General features: G+C 36.8%; 1 protein-coding gene across 1 annotated transcript in view; it reads right to left on the bottom strand.

Annotated features, from left to right (window-relative positions):
- The window catches only part of LOC126485065 (chitin synthase chs-2-like), a 271,806-nt gene that overhangs the window by 172,623 nt on the left and 86,017 nt on the right, over positions 1 to 13,166 (bottom strand). Inside the window, exon 7 of the mRNA XM_050108667.1 lies at positions 3,664 to 3,866. Coding sequence (XP_049964624.1) covers positions 3,664 to 3,866 — 203 coding nt within the window. The remainder of the gene's footprint in view (positions 1 to 3,663; positions 3,867 to 13,166) is intronic.

Below are 13,166 nucleotides of genomic sequence, written 5' to 3'. Positions count from 1 at the left end.
AGACCACACCTCACAACTGGCGAGGTTTTCGATTGCAGCGCACATGCCAAATTTGAATATAAAAAAAATCAGACACACAGAGACATTCCTGTTGTCATGGATAGCTGCCAAGCATGCACATACCAAAATATATGCAATCAGTGCATCAGATGGAAACGTTCCCTACTTTCTGAATAGCCCTCATATCTTGTCAAAAATTGATTGTTTTTGTTGTTATGTATGCTGGATAAGTATCAGTTAGACAGGAATATTGGCAATGTCAGGCGGAAACTTCAATACAGATAGGTTTACTGATGAAACAATGATTGATTTGTATTTAGTATAGACCATTATGAAATAATATCTTAATAAGAAGCCATGAAAGACACCAAGGTATTAAAAAACGCAGAGCAACAATATGAATAAATGTGATGGCCAAGAATTTTCCCTGACACTGGAGAATTAGTCAGACAATGTCCACAGTGCACTAAGAAAACAAAGAATTCATATTAGACTCATACATCACAATCTGCACAATGATCATGCAGCGAGTTGGACCTTATTTATTCAAATTGTCTGGCAAATGGTATCTGTTTGCAACTGACAGGTATTCTTGTATCCAAAAATTGTGTTTTGCATTCTTTACATGAGTCAGATGTTATAAAATGTCTAGTCTATATTTTCCTATCATGCTACTCTGGAAAAAGTTGTGAGTGATGACAGGACACATTTTGGAAAGTTACTCGCATACAGATTTGCCCTGTCTACAACAGGATGGTCTGTAAAACATACAAAGCAATGGATTTCTTGAAGATAAGAGTCTAAATCATTTAATGGAGACTAATGAAGAGAGCTGAGGACTACAGGACTTGACAAAGTGCTGCTTCCAGTGAGCTTCCATCAGTGTAAATTCTAATGGGGAGATGCACAAACAGGGTGGTATCAATGATATTAAATCATTAACAACCTGACATGGCAAACATAAGATTGCTCAAAAATGGGAAGTAGAAACTCAAATGAGTGAAAAATACTATTATGCAAAAATCACTGGGCACCATATCTTCCCAAATTAAGATCATGAATTTCCACAGATATGGCCTTGAAAAGGAGAGATCCAGTTCACCTTACTCTTTCATAAAAGAAACCATTTCTATTTTTTGCAAGAAACTGAAAAGGATGGAGACTATGATGTTGGCTTCCAAACTGATTCATAGGAGGAGAGATTGACATCACTGACCAGGGATGGCATGAAGCACCAGGCTATATTAAGCAACCAATAGCTGAACAAGCTAAGTAAATGATAGATCACGCCAAGGGAATGACATATGAAAACGATATGATGACTGAGCAAGCATACAAAAGTCTTGCGCAAACTATGTTGAATTATACTTCTCTGACTATAAATGTCATTGTAACTTGAAAGAGTATATGTGTCACATGTGTGTTTATTCTTTGAGTTGATTTGTGGAAGAACTTTGGAAATAGGGTTGAAATGAAAACTAATATAAGTTCTGACAATATTATGAATAGGACAGACTCTACTCACCACATAGTGGAGATGCTGAGTGACAGATAGGCATGAGTGCAAACAAGTAAGCTTCTGGCCAAAAAGCCCTTCATCGGAATTAGACAATGTACACACACACACACACCTAAATGAAATTTGCATTTGTGTGAGTATGCGGTCTATTTCCAATGAAGTCAGTTTTGGCAAAGACTTACTTGTTTAACAGTCTTTTTGCTGTGTCCATCTGCAACTCTGCATCTCCACTATATGGTGAGTAGCTATCTGTTCTTTTCATTATACTGTAATTATTCCATCCTGGATTTTCCATTGTCTAAAATAAGATCTCATGTTTATCTAATTCATTCTAATTCAGACAATTTGAACATTGGATTGAAAAGCAGTTATGGTGTCAGCAGTTTTGTGTGAGGTGTAGACCTTGGTAAAAGTGTGATCAGATGGCCAATCAAGAGTCAGATGGAAACAGTCAATGAAAATTATAACCAGTGAGAATGTTGTTCTGTATTTCTTTCATTTACATGAAGTTAGCTACCACAAACACTATAAGTGGACTTTTACCACTGTCATGTATCATTTATTCCATTTCTTAAATGAAGTTAAATGATAGTTTGTTTGCCTTGTAGGAATTTATATTGTGTATAATTAGCATTGTGATATTGAGCTTCATACTAGTGAAAATTTTTTTTCATGGTTGTATACACCTTTATTTATTTGGGTGTCATAATAGTCTAATGCTAATGCTAATGATAATTGCTGAACATGAACATCAACAAAAGCAAAATGAGGATAATGGAATGTAGTCGAATTAAGTCGGGTGATGCTGAGGGAATTAGATTAGGAAATGAGACACTTAAAGTAGTAAATGGGTTTTGCTATTTGGGGAGCAAAATAACTGATGATGGTCAAAGTAGAGAGGATATAAAATGTAGACTGGCAATGGCAAGGAAAGCATTTCTGAAGAAGAGAAATTTGACAACATCGAGTATAGATTTAAGTGTTAGGAAGTCGTTTCTGAAAGTATTTGTATGGAGTGTAGCCATGTATGGAAGTGAAACATGGACGATAAATAGTTTGGACAAGAAGAGAATAGAAGCTTTCAAAATGTGGTGCTACAGAAAAATGCTGAAGATTAGATGGGTAGATCACATAATTAATGAGGAGGTATTGAATAGAATTGGGGAGAAGAGGAGTTTGTGGCACAACGTGACAAGAAGAAGGGATCAGTTGGTAGGACATGTTCTGAGGCATCAAGGGATCACCAATTCAGTATTGGAGGGCAGGGGCAGCGTGGAGGGTAAAAATCATACAGGAAAACCAAGAGATGAATACACTAATCAGATTCTGTTCTTTGTTCCATTCCCTTGTTTTCTCACATTTTATTTGATTTGCAAAACTATTATTTTATGTCTACCACTGTATAATGAGAGTTGCTTGCTTTTGGGTGATGTTGTGACTTCAGAAATATTCAATTCCTATTTATGGTTAGACAGGAACCTAAAATATCAGCTTAAATTGCTACAAGTGACATGAGCAGCAATCATATTTCCAATCTTGGCTGTCAAAAGTAAGTCACTGTTTTCTGTCAATAACGAGTTCTCATGGGAAGAGCATATAAGAGATACAGAAAGAGGGAGGAGGGCGACAGAGAGGGGGAAAAAGAAAGAAACATGGACAAGAAATGGGAAATGGGGGGAAGAGAGAAGGAGAAAGGGGTGGAAAGAGGTGCGAGGGGAGGAAAGAGAGAGATAGATGGAGGGAGAGAGAGAAAATGCCTACATGGGGAGAGGAAGAGTGGTGGGAAGAGGCAGTGCATCTACAGAATATCCTTTTCCATCCCTACTCCACTCTTGTTCCCAATCCTGCACGCCATGGACCATTCTCTCACAGATGACCCAGTTGCATGACTTATCTCATATGCTCACCCAGCACCTCCTACTGCAGTTCAGTCACAGGTGTTTCCTATCCTATAAAAGACAGGGCCACATGTGAAAGCAGCCATGTTATAAATCAGTTATGTTGGTATTAATGTTGAGCGTTCTATTGAGCAGACAGATAACCAAATGTCTATTTACATGAATGGTCATCACAAAACTATGATGCACTATTAACTTATTAATAAAATTAACAATAATGTAAATTTTTAATGATAATATACTAACCTGTGTCCCCAAGAAGTCACCCACTGTGTAAGAGCTTGGTGCATCAAAGAAAAGGTAGTCTGGTATAATGTTCTGGTAAGTGCAAGGATCTGTGTTCTTTAACCCACACATTACAATTAGTAATGAAATAGACAATGGAACTGTCATATTCACAGGGAATGCAAAAGCAATTGGCTGGATCATTATTTTGCAGGCAAATTTTCCTGAAACGAGAGATTATCTTGTTATTGACAATACTCTTCTAGCCAAAGCTCTTCTATAATATACCACAAAACCAAAATAAAATTGATAGTGTGCAAGAAAATGTCATATTTGTTATTATACAAGCAATCTCCATGATTCTAAGCTACTATAAAAATATTAATAAACAACTCAGACAAAAACATGCTAAATTTGAACTATTGAAATGTGTTAAAATGTCAAAAAACAAGGACAAATTTATTTTTGTTTTATATGTTAGAAATTCAGTGATTTAGACCAATATCTTTGTTTTATCCTGTTGTATGTATCCATTTTTTTAATAATGTCTTTTATCTAACTAATATCAAGTAAAATCCATTCATTTAATGTATTATTTGTTAACACAGAAATAATCTGTCCCACCAAAAGCCTTGTTTGATTATCATTTCCAAAACAACTTTATAGTACTCAGAAAATTGTTTCCTTTGACATTTTGCTTTTAATATTTTGAAATCTTGCTATCAGGGTTAACAAGCTACTATTCACAACCTTCCTCTGATAATAAGAATACCACAGTTAACTTTACAATCAAGCTAAGACATTATCTTCTAGGTAATGTTTGTTTTCAATATAAGTTTTTACTTTTTAAATTGTGAGATATGAAGTACAGAAGTGTAATATATTCCCTGCAAAACAATATGAATCTCTATTTATAGAAGGAAATGAATTTTGTAAAATTAAATGTGAATGAAAATTTCGTGGATAATGTAGTAGACACAGATTTTTTACAAATTAATGTTCACTGTCACTTGATATGGAATGAACACACAGATACACTAGCAAAGTGTAATCAGCAGTCTACACCCTTAGAGAGCTGTCATCACAATGTTCCAGGCAACATCTTGTTGTTAAAAACTGTTCTTATATGCATGCCATCATTACCTATGGAATCATTTAGTGAGGTGTCCCATTTGCAAAACATGGACACAGTATTCAAACTAAAGAAAAAGGCCACTGGAATAATAACTGAAAATAGTAACAAAGCTCACTTCAAGAAAAACATTAGCAATTACCTAATGAACAGCAAAATTCATGATCATGGAACAAGAGCCAGACAAAACATTTATCAAGACTAACATAAAACACAAATGAACACTTTCCTTATAGAAAAGCAGTTGTACAATACATTGTCAAGAAGATTAAAGAGTCAACTAAAATCCAAATATTTAAAGATCAGTTAAGGCATACCTTTTAAATAATTCATATCACAAGCTCAAGGATTATTTAGGTAACACAAAGTGGAAGCACAGCAAAAAATAATTAATATTAATACTGTCACCCTAGTGTAAACTGTCAAAGTTTAGTACTACGAATACCAATCTATTTTCCATAATGCCCATTACAGGTGGGCACATTATGCCCATTTCAAAATAAATAAATATAATAGAGGGAAACATTCCATGTAGGAAAAATATATCTAAAAACAAAGATGATGTGACTTACCAAATGAAAGTGCTGGCAGGTCGATAGACACACAAACAAACACAAACATATACACAAAATTCTAGCTTTCGCAACCAACGGTTGCTTCGTCAGGAAAGAGGGAAGGAGAGGGAAAGATGAAAGGCTATGGGTTTTAAGGGAGAGGGTAAGGAGTCATTCCAATCCCGGGAGCGGAAATACTTACCTTGGGGGAAAAATGGACAGGTATACACTCGCACGCACACACACACACATCCATCCGCACATACACAGGCACAAGCAGACATTTGTAAAGGCAAAGAGTTCGGGCAGAGATCTCTGCTTGTGTCTGTATATGTGTGGATGGATATGTGTGTGTGTGTGCGCGAGTGTATACCTGTCCTTTTTTCCCCCTAAGGTAAGTCTTTCCACTCCCGGGATTGGAATGACTCCTTACCCTCTCCCTTAAAACCCACATCCTTTCATCTTTCCCTCTCCTTCCCTCTTTCCTGACGAGGCAACCGTGGGTTGTAAAAGCTTGAAATGTTGTGTGTATGTTTGTGTGTTTTTTTTATTGTGCCTATCTACCAGCGCTTTCCCGTTTGGTAAGTCATGGAATCTTTGTTTTTAATATAAATAAATAAATAAATAAATAAACAGTCATTGATTATTATTCATGTATATTAACAGCACACTTTCAGAAGAGGTAGTGATGTGTGAGAAGGGTTCAGAACTTGAAAATATCTTTTAGCGCACTCTTAGCAATATCAACACACTATCAATAATATTTACTGTTCGATCAAAAGCCGAATAAAAGGATGAAAAACAAGCCAACAGGTTACATAACTCAGGTTTATTAGAACCCTTGCCCTATGTTTTGATAAATATAAAGTGATCTCCTTCAGAAGGATATTGTGACGCTTGTTAGATATTGTGTTGAAAAAGTACCAGTACATTAGTATAAAACTGTGTGGCTCTTGTCGAGCAAAAATTCACTATAACAGAACAAAAATATATTTATTCTAATGTACCTTTTCAACACAAAATGTAACAAGCATAGAAATTTCCTTCTGAAGAAGATAATGTTATAATTATCAAAATCAGGTCAAGGGTTCTCATAAACCCATGTTAAGCACTGTTTGGCTGATTTTTTCATCCTTTCCAAGACTATCGGTTCACTGTTGCTGTTTACAGCCATGTTCTAGATTTTAAAATTATACATTCTTGGATACAATAAAATTGGCCCACAAAGTTATAAAAGTGGATTTTGAGGAGAAATATATTTTAAGACTGCAACACTCTGGAACACAAAAATTCTGAATATGAATAACTACTGTAATATCTAGTTTCTGGAGAAAGTAAAGTGTTTGTTCAAAAGAAAAAAATGAGGGCTTTCAAATCAGCTATACCATTCTTAAAACAAACCATTTTAGGGCAGTTGAATTTTGATGTGCACATTATTTACTGGTATCATTAATTACAAAAATTCCTTGAGATACAATTTTTTGTCTATGAACTATATAGGCTATTTCCAAAAGCAACTATTAGACTATATTGTAAATAAAAAAAGTCCAGCAAGGTGCTGCCCGAATAAGAAATTAAGAATGAACTCGCAAATTGTGATTGTGGTTCACATCAGCTGTAGAATATTTCTGAACTAGTGAAAATTTGTGCAAGACTGTGAGTTGAAACCATATTTCTCGTTTATGGCGAGTGGTGGCTTTAACCACTTTGGCTATCCAAGAACAACTCAAGGAGTGGCCTAAATCTCCATCTGTCCTATTTGTGAAGACTGGGCTGCATCATGTGAACTAACAAAACTAGCAAAATTAAGAGAAGTAACTAGTTTGACTAAGGACAATTTTGTTGTATTGCTGGGGCATCTAATGATGTTTATAGAAAAGAGACTTACAAGGCTAGCACAGAACTGAGAAAATGTATAAATAATTTAACTCATACGAATGTACTTGTGAATATCCTGCAACATCATGATTTATCGAGTTGGTCATGTGTGTTCCGCAAGATTAGCATCGCAAACGAGAGTTTCATGGAAACATGTACCCATTTCCAGAATTTCGATGTTATAGACATAAACATTGTGGAACCAAGATTCTATATGGTTTATGGCCCTCATTTAAATGCATCAGGAAAGCAGTTACTTGCTGGTAAAATATTTCCTCATATTTCATGGGAAAATGAAGAAACTAGGATTTTTGGTGAGCAGCAAATAATAAAACCATCAACCAGTTGCAAATTATGAAGTAGTTTAAACCAGGTGGCTAGAAAGTAACAATCAAATAGTAAAACAGACACAAATTTTGAAATGGTCGAGCACCAAAGGTAAGTGATATCTCTACAAACAAGTCTAATCTGCCTATATTTCATCAAAACATTAGGGGGCTTAGCAGCAGAGTAGATCAGCTATCAGTTAATATAAATGACAGAAATTGTATAAAAAATGCTCAAATATTGTGCTTTACAGAACATCATATCACAAGTGGCATTAACTTATTACATTTAGATTCTAACTACAACATTGCAAGCTCCTACCCTATGGAAGTGAAACATGGACAATAAATAGTTTGGACAAGAAGAGAATAGAAGCTTTGGAAATGTGATGCTACAGAAGAATGTTGAAGATTAGGTGGGTAGATCACGTAACTAATGAGGAGGTATTGAATAGGATTGGGGAGAAGAGAAGTTTGTGGCACAACTTGTCTAGAAGAAGGGATCGGCTGATAGGACATGTTCTGAGGCATCAAGGGATCACAAATTTAGCATTGGAGGGCAGCGTGGAGGGTAAAAATCGTAGAGGGAGACCAAGAGATGAATACACTAAGTAGATTCAGAAGGATGTAGGTTGCAGTAGGTACTGGGAGATGAAGGAGCTTGCACAGGATAGATTAGCACGGAGAGCTGCATCAAACCAGTCTCAGGACTGAAGACCACAACAGCAACAACAACAACAACAACATTTAGATCTATGGATGTAAGGAAATACTGTTTAGAACAACTATTTGAAGCATGTGCAATAGAAATTACAGCAGATATGTACCCAACAATAGTAGTGGCAATTTACAGGGTACCTGGATCTAACTTTAGGGTCTTTTTGGTTCAAATAGAATTATTGTTATCTATTTTATTTTCTAAAATTAATGGATTTTCATTCTGGGGGATTTTAATGTAAACTTTTTAACTGAAAACAACAACAGAGTGAAGCTCCAACATCTTATGTATTCATATAATCTCATTCCAGTAACTGAATTTTCCACTAGGATCACATCTGAGAATCAGACTTTTGATAGATAATATATTTATAGATTTAAGTAGGTACAGGTTTCAGATAGATTATATAATGAAGACAGAGATTTAGGAACCAGGTTTTAAATTGTAAGACATTTCCAGGGGCAGATGTGAACTCTGACCACAATCTGTTGGTTATGAACTGTAGATTAAAACTGAAGAAAGTGCAAAAAGATGGGAATTTAAGGAGATGGGACCTCGATAAACTGACTAAACCAGAGGTTGTACAGAGTTTCAGGGACAGCATAAGGGAACAAATGACAGGAATGGGGGAAAGAAATACAGTAGAAGAAGAATGGGTAGCTTTGAGGGATGAAGTAGTGAAGGCAGCAGAGGATCATGTAGGTAAAAAGACAAGGGCTACTAGAAATCCTTGGGTAACAGAAGAAATATTGAACTTAATTGATGAAAGGAGAAAATATAAAAATGCAGTAAATAAAGCAGGCAAAAAGGAATACAAAAAAAAAATAAAAATGAGATCAACAGGAGGTGCAAAATGGCTAAGCAGGGATGGCTACAGGACAAATGTAAGGATGTAGAGGCTTGTCTCACCAGGGGTAAGATAGATATTGCCCACAGGAAAATTAAAGAGACCTTTGGAGAAAAGAGAACCACTTTTATGAATATCAAGAACTCAGATGGAAACCCAGTTCTAAGCAAAGAAGGGAAAGCAGAAAGGTGGAAGGAGTATATAGAGGGTCTATACAGGGGTGATGTACTTGAGGACAATATTATGGAAATGGAAGAGGATGTTGATGAAGATGAAATGGGAGATACGATACTGCGTGAAGAGTTTGACAGAGCACTGAAAGGCCATGAGTTGAAACAAGGCCCCGGGAGTAGACAACATTCCCTTAGAACTACTGATAGCCTTGGGAGAGCCAGTCCTGACAAAACTCTACCATCTGGTGAGCAAGATGTGTGAGACAGGTGAAACACCTTCAGACTTCAAGAAAAATGTAACTACCAATCCCAAAGAAAGCAGGTGTTGACAGATGTAAAAATTACCGAACTACCAGTTTAATAAGTCACTGCTGCAAAATACTAACGTGAATTCTTTACAGATGAATGGAAAAACTAGTAGAAACCGACCCCAGGGAAGATCAGTTTGGATTCCATAGAAATATTGGATCACGTGAGGCAATACTGAGCCTACGACTTATCTTAGAAGCTAGATTAAGGAAAGGCAAACCTACGTTTCTAGCATTTGTAGACTTAGAGAAAACTTTTGACAGCATTGACTGGCATACTCTCTTTCAAATTCTGAAAGTGGCAGGGGTAAAATACAGGGAGCAAAAGGCTATTTACAATTTGTACAGAAACCAGATGGCAGTTATAAGAGTTGAGGGGCATGAAAGGGAAGCAGTGGTTGGGAAGGAAGTGAGACAGAGTTGTAGAATCTCCCCAATGTTATTCAATCTGTATATTGAGCAAGCAGTGAAGGAAACAAAAGAAAAAAATTTGAGTAGGTATTAAAATCCATGGAGAAGAAATAAAAACTTTGAGGTTCGCCGATGACATTGTAATTGTATCAGAGACAGCAAAGGCCTTGGAAGAGCAGTTGAATGGAATGGACAGTGTCTTGAAAGGAGGATATAAGATGAACATCAACAAAAGCAAAACGAGGATAATGGAATATAGTCGAATTAAGTTGGGTGATGCTGAGTGAATTAGATTAGGAAATGAGACACTTAAAGTAGTAAAGGGTTTTGCTATTTGGGGAGCAAAATAACTGATGATGGTCGAAGTAGAGAGGATATAAAATGTAGACTGGCAATGGCAAGGAAAGCATTTCTGAAGAAGAGAAATTTGTTAACATCAAGTATAGATTTAAGTGTCAGGAAATCATTTCTGAAAGTATTTGTATGGAGTGTAGCCATGTATGGAAGTGAAATATGGACGATAAATAGTTTGGACAAGAAGAGAATAGAAGCCTTTGAAATGTGGTGCTACAGAAGAATGCTGAAGATTAGATGGGTAGATCACATAAGTAATGAGGAGGTATTGAATAGGATTGGAGAGAAGAAGAGTTTGTGGGACAACTTGACCAGAAGAAGGGATCGGTTGGTAGGACATGTTCTGAGGCATCAAGGGATCACCAATTTAGTACTGGAGGGCAGTGTGGAAGGTAAAAATCGTAGAGGGAGACCAAGAGATGAATACACTAAGCAGATTCAGAAGGATGTAGGTTGCAGTAGTTACTGGGAGATGAAGAAGCTTGCACAGGATAGAGTAGCATGGAGAGCTGCATCAAACCTGTCTCAGGACTGAAGACCACAACAACAACAACAACAAGTAGGTACAATGGTTTCACTATCACCCTTGTCTTGAATGGACTGTCTGACCATGATGGACAACTCCTCACTCTGCATGATTGTATACCCGTCATGAAATTAATCCTCACCTGGAAGTCTACTGGGTCAATGACTAGTGATGCACTGGGAGTTTTTAAACACAAACTTCAACAGATAGACTGGAGCCCAGTATACAGGGTGGATGAAGTTAATGCTAAATTTAATGTTCAAAAATGAGTTCCCAGCCATCTTTGAAGAGGTATTCCCAAAACAGTTTGCTAGAAGCAATAGTGGAACACCACTGAACAAAACCTGGATCACAAAGGAAATTAAACAATCATGTTAAACAAAGAGGGAACTTTACATTGCAGTTAGAAAGTCTAGGGACACAATGAAAACTGGCCATTGTAAAATGTACAGTAAGATACTAAAGAAGATAATATAAAAATCAAAAGCATTGTATTATGAGCAAGAAATTGATAACTCTCATAACAAAATGAGGACTATTTGGAATATTTTTAGGGGGAGACAGGGAAAACCATAAGAACTTTTTAAGAGCAAGCACTTCTTGTCAGTTTCAGAACAAATATGCTGTGAGGGCTCCGTTAATGAAGTTCTGAGTCCAATGCAAAAGACTATACCCAAACATGCAGGTAAAATTCATATCAGACATGTCACAGCATCTGAAATTAGAAGAACGATCATCTCTCTCAAGAATACACATTACACTGGTGTTGATAATATCTCTAGTAATTTACTAAAACAGAGCTGTGCTTCTATTAGTGATGTACTCAGCGACATTTTAATGCATCCGAATAACAAGAAACTGTGCCTGACAGACTCAAATGTACTGTTGTAAAACCCAATTTCAAGAAAGGTGACAAAACTGAAGTCACAAATTACAGACCAGTTTCCCTTCTAACTGCTTTTTAAAAGATTCTGGAAAAGCTTATGTATACGAGAATTTTGAAACATCATAACAGCATTCAAATGAAACCCAGCCACTAGTGTAAAGTAATCATAACAATTTTATTAATGCAAAAATGTAGTTACCTACAGTATACATACTCAAAAATAGTAGCAAAAACTGTCACCACATTTATCCCATTGCTACATTAGCTGGTCGATTCCATCCTTGAAGAAGCTAGTAGGCTGCTGTCGGATCCAGGCCTGGACACAGTCGCACGCTTCAGCGGTGCCCATGCTAATACCCAGTAACCTATGGATCCCGTCCACGGTGATTCTACAGTTGTTCAAAACTAAAGCATTCACTTCCAGTGTGATGACACAATGAGCCTGTCCAGGACGAGCATCTTCTTCCAGTGACTCGTGCCCCTCAAGGAATCATTTGCACCTTCCACAACACTTGAATGACTCAGACTGTACTCACTGCACACAGCCTTCATCTGTCGATACATTTCATGGCCTCCAACTACCTCCACCACCAAAAATCGAATCAATCCTCATTGTTGCTGCGTACTCGCCTGCACGTGCGGTAGTGGATGATAACATGTGTGACCACCTTCTCTTCAGCTTGAAACCACACTGACACTGTGCGACATCAAACAGTGCACACGCGTCAGTCTCCCTACCAATAGATGGCACCACCATACCCGCAGTTACGTGGTGCCACCTTACGTGTAAGGAAAAGGTAGATGCACTGACCAGGTTTCGTTTGAATGAACCTCATAGATAAATACGACATTCTCAGGAAAAGTCAGTTTGGTTTCCTAAAGGGTCTGTCAGTCAAACAAGCAATGTATTCTTTCACGAGTAAAGTTCTGGATTCAATTAATGACAAAGTGGTAACAATACGGTTATTTTCTGACTTGTCAAAAGCCTTTGACACTGTGAAGAACCAAATCCTATCACAGAAAGCAGACCTATTATGAATAAGTGCTGCAGCAAATAAGCAGTCAGAATCATACCTCAAAGATAGAAAGTAGAAGGTAGTAGTAGATAGTACTGATGAGATCCATAGTGGTTTGGTTTCATCTGATTGGAGTACCATTAAATGTGGAACGCCCCAAGGATCTGTTCTTAGTCCTTTGCAGTTCCTCAAATTTATAAATGATCTACCTCAATGTACAAAGCTACAGTGCCTTTTTACTATTTTTACAGGTAACACCAACATTATGATTGATGGTCATACATGTGAAAATCTTCAAGGATCTATTAAGAATATTCTTACTGATTTGGTGAAAAGATTTAGCATCAATGGACTCTCTTGAAATGAAATAAGACTAAATATATTCACTGCAACTG

This window comes from Schistocerca serialis, chromosome 6 (genome assembly GCF_023864345.2).
Source record: "Schistocerca serialis cubense isolate TAMUIC-IGC-003099 chromosome 6, iqSchSeri2.2, whole genome shotgun sequence".
NCBI classification, from domain to species: domain Eukaryota; kingdom Metazoa; phylum Arthropoda; class Insecta; order Orthoptera; family Acrididae; genus Schistocerca; species Schistocerca serialis.
The sequence above is the reverse complement of the archived record's forward strand: the minus strand, read 5'-3'. Positions and strand labels throughout refer to the sequence as shown.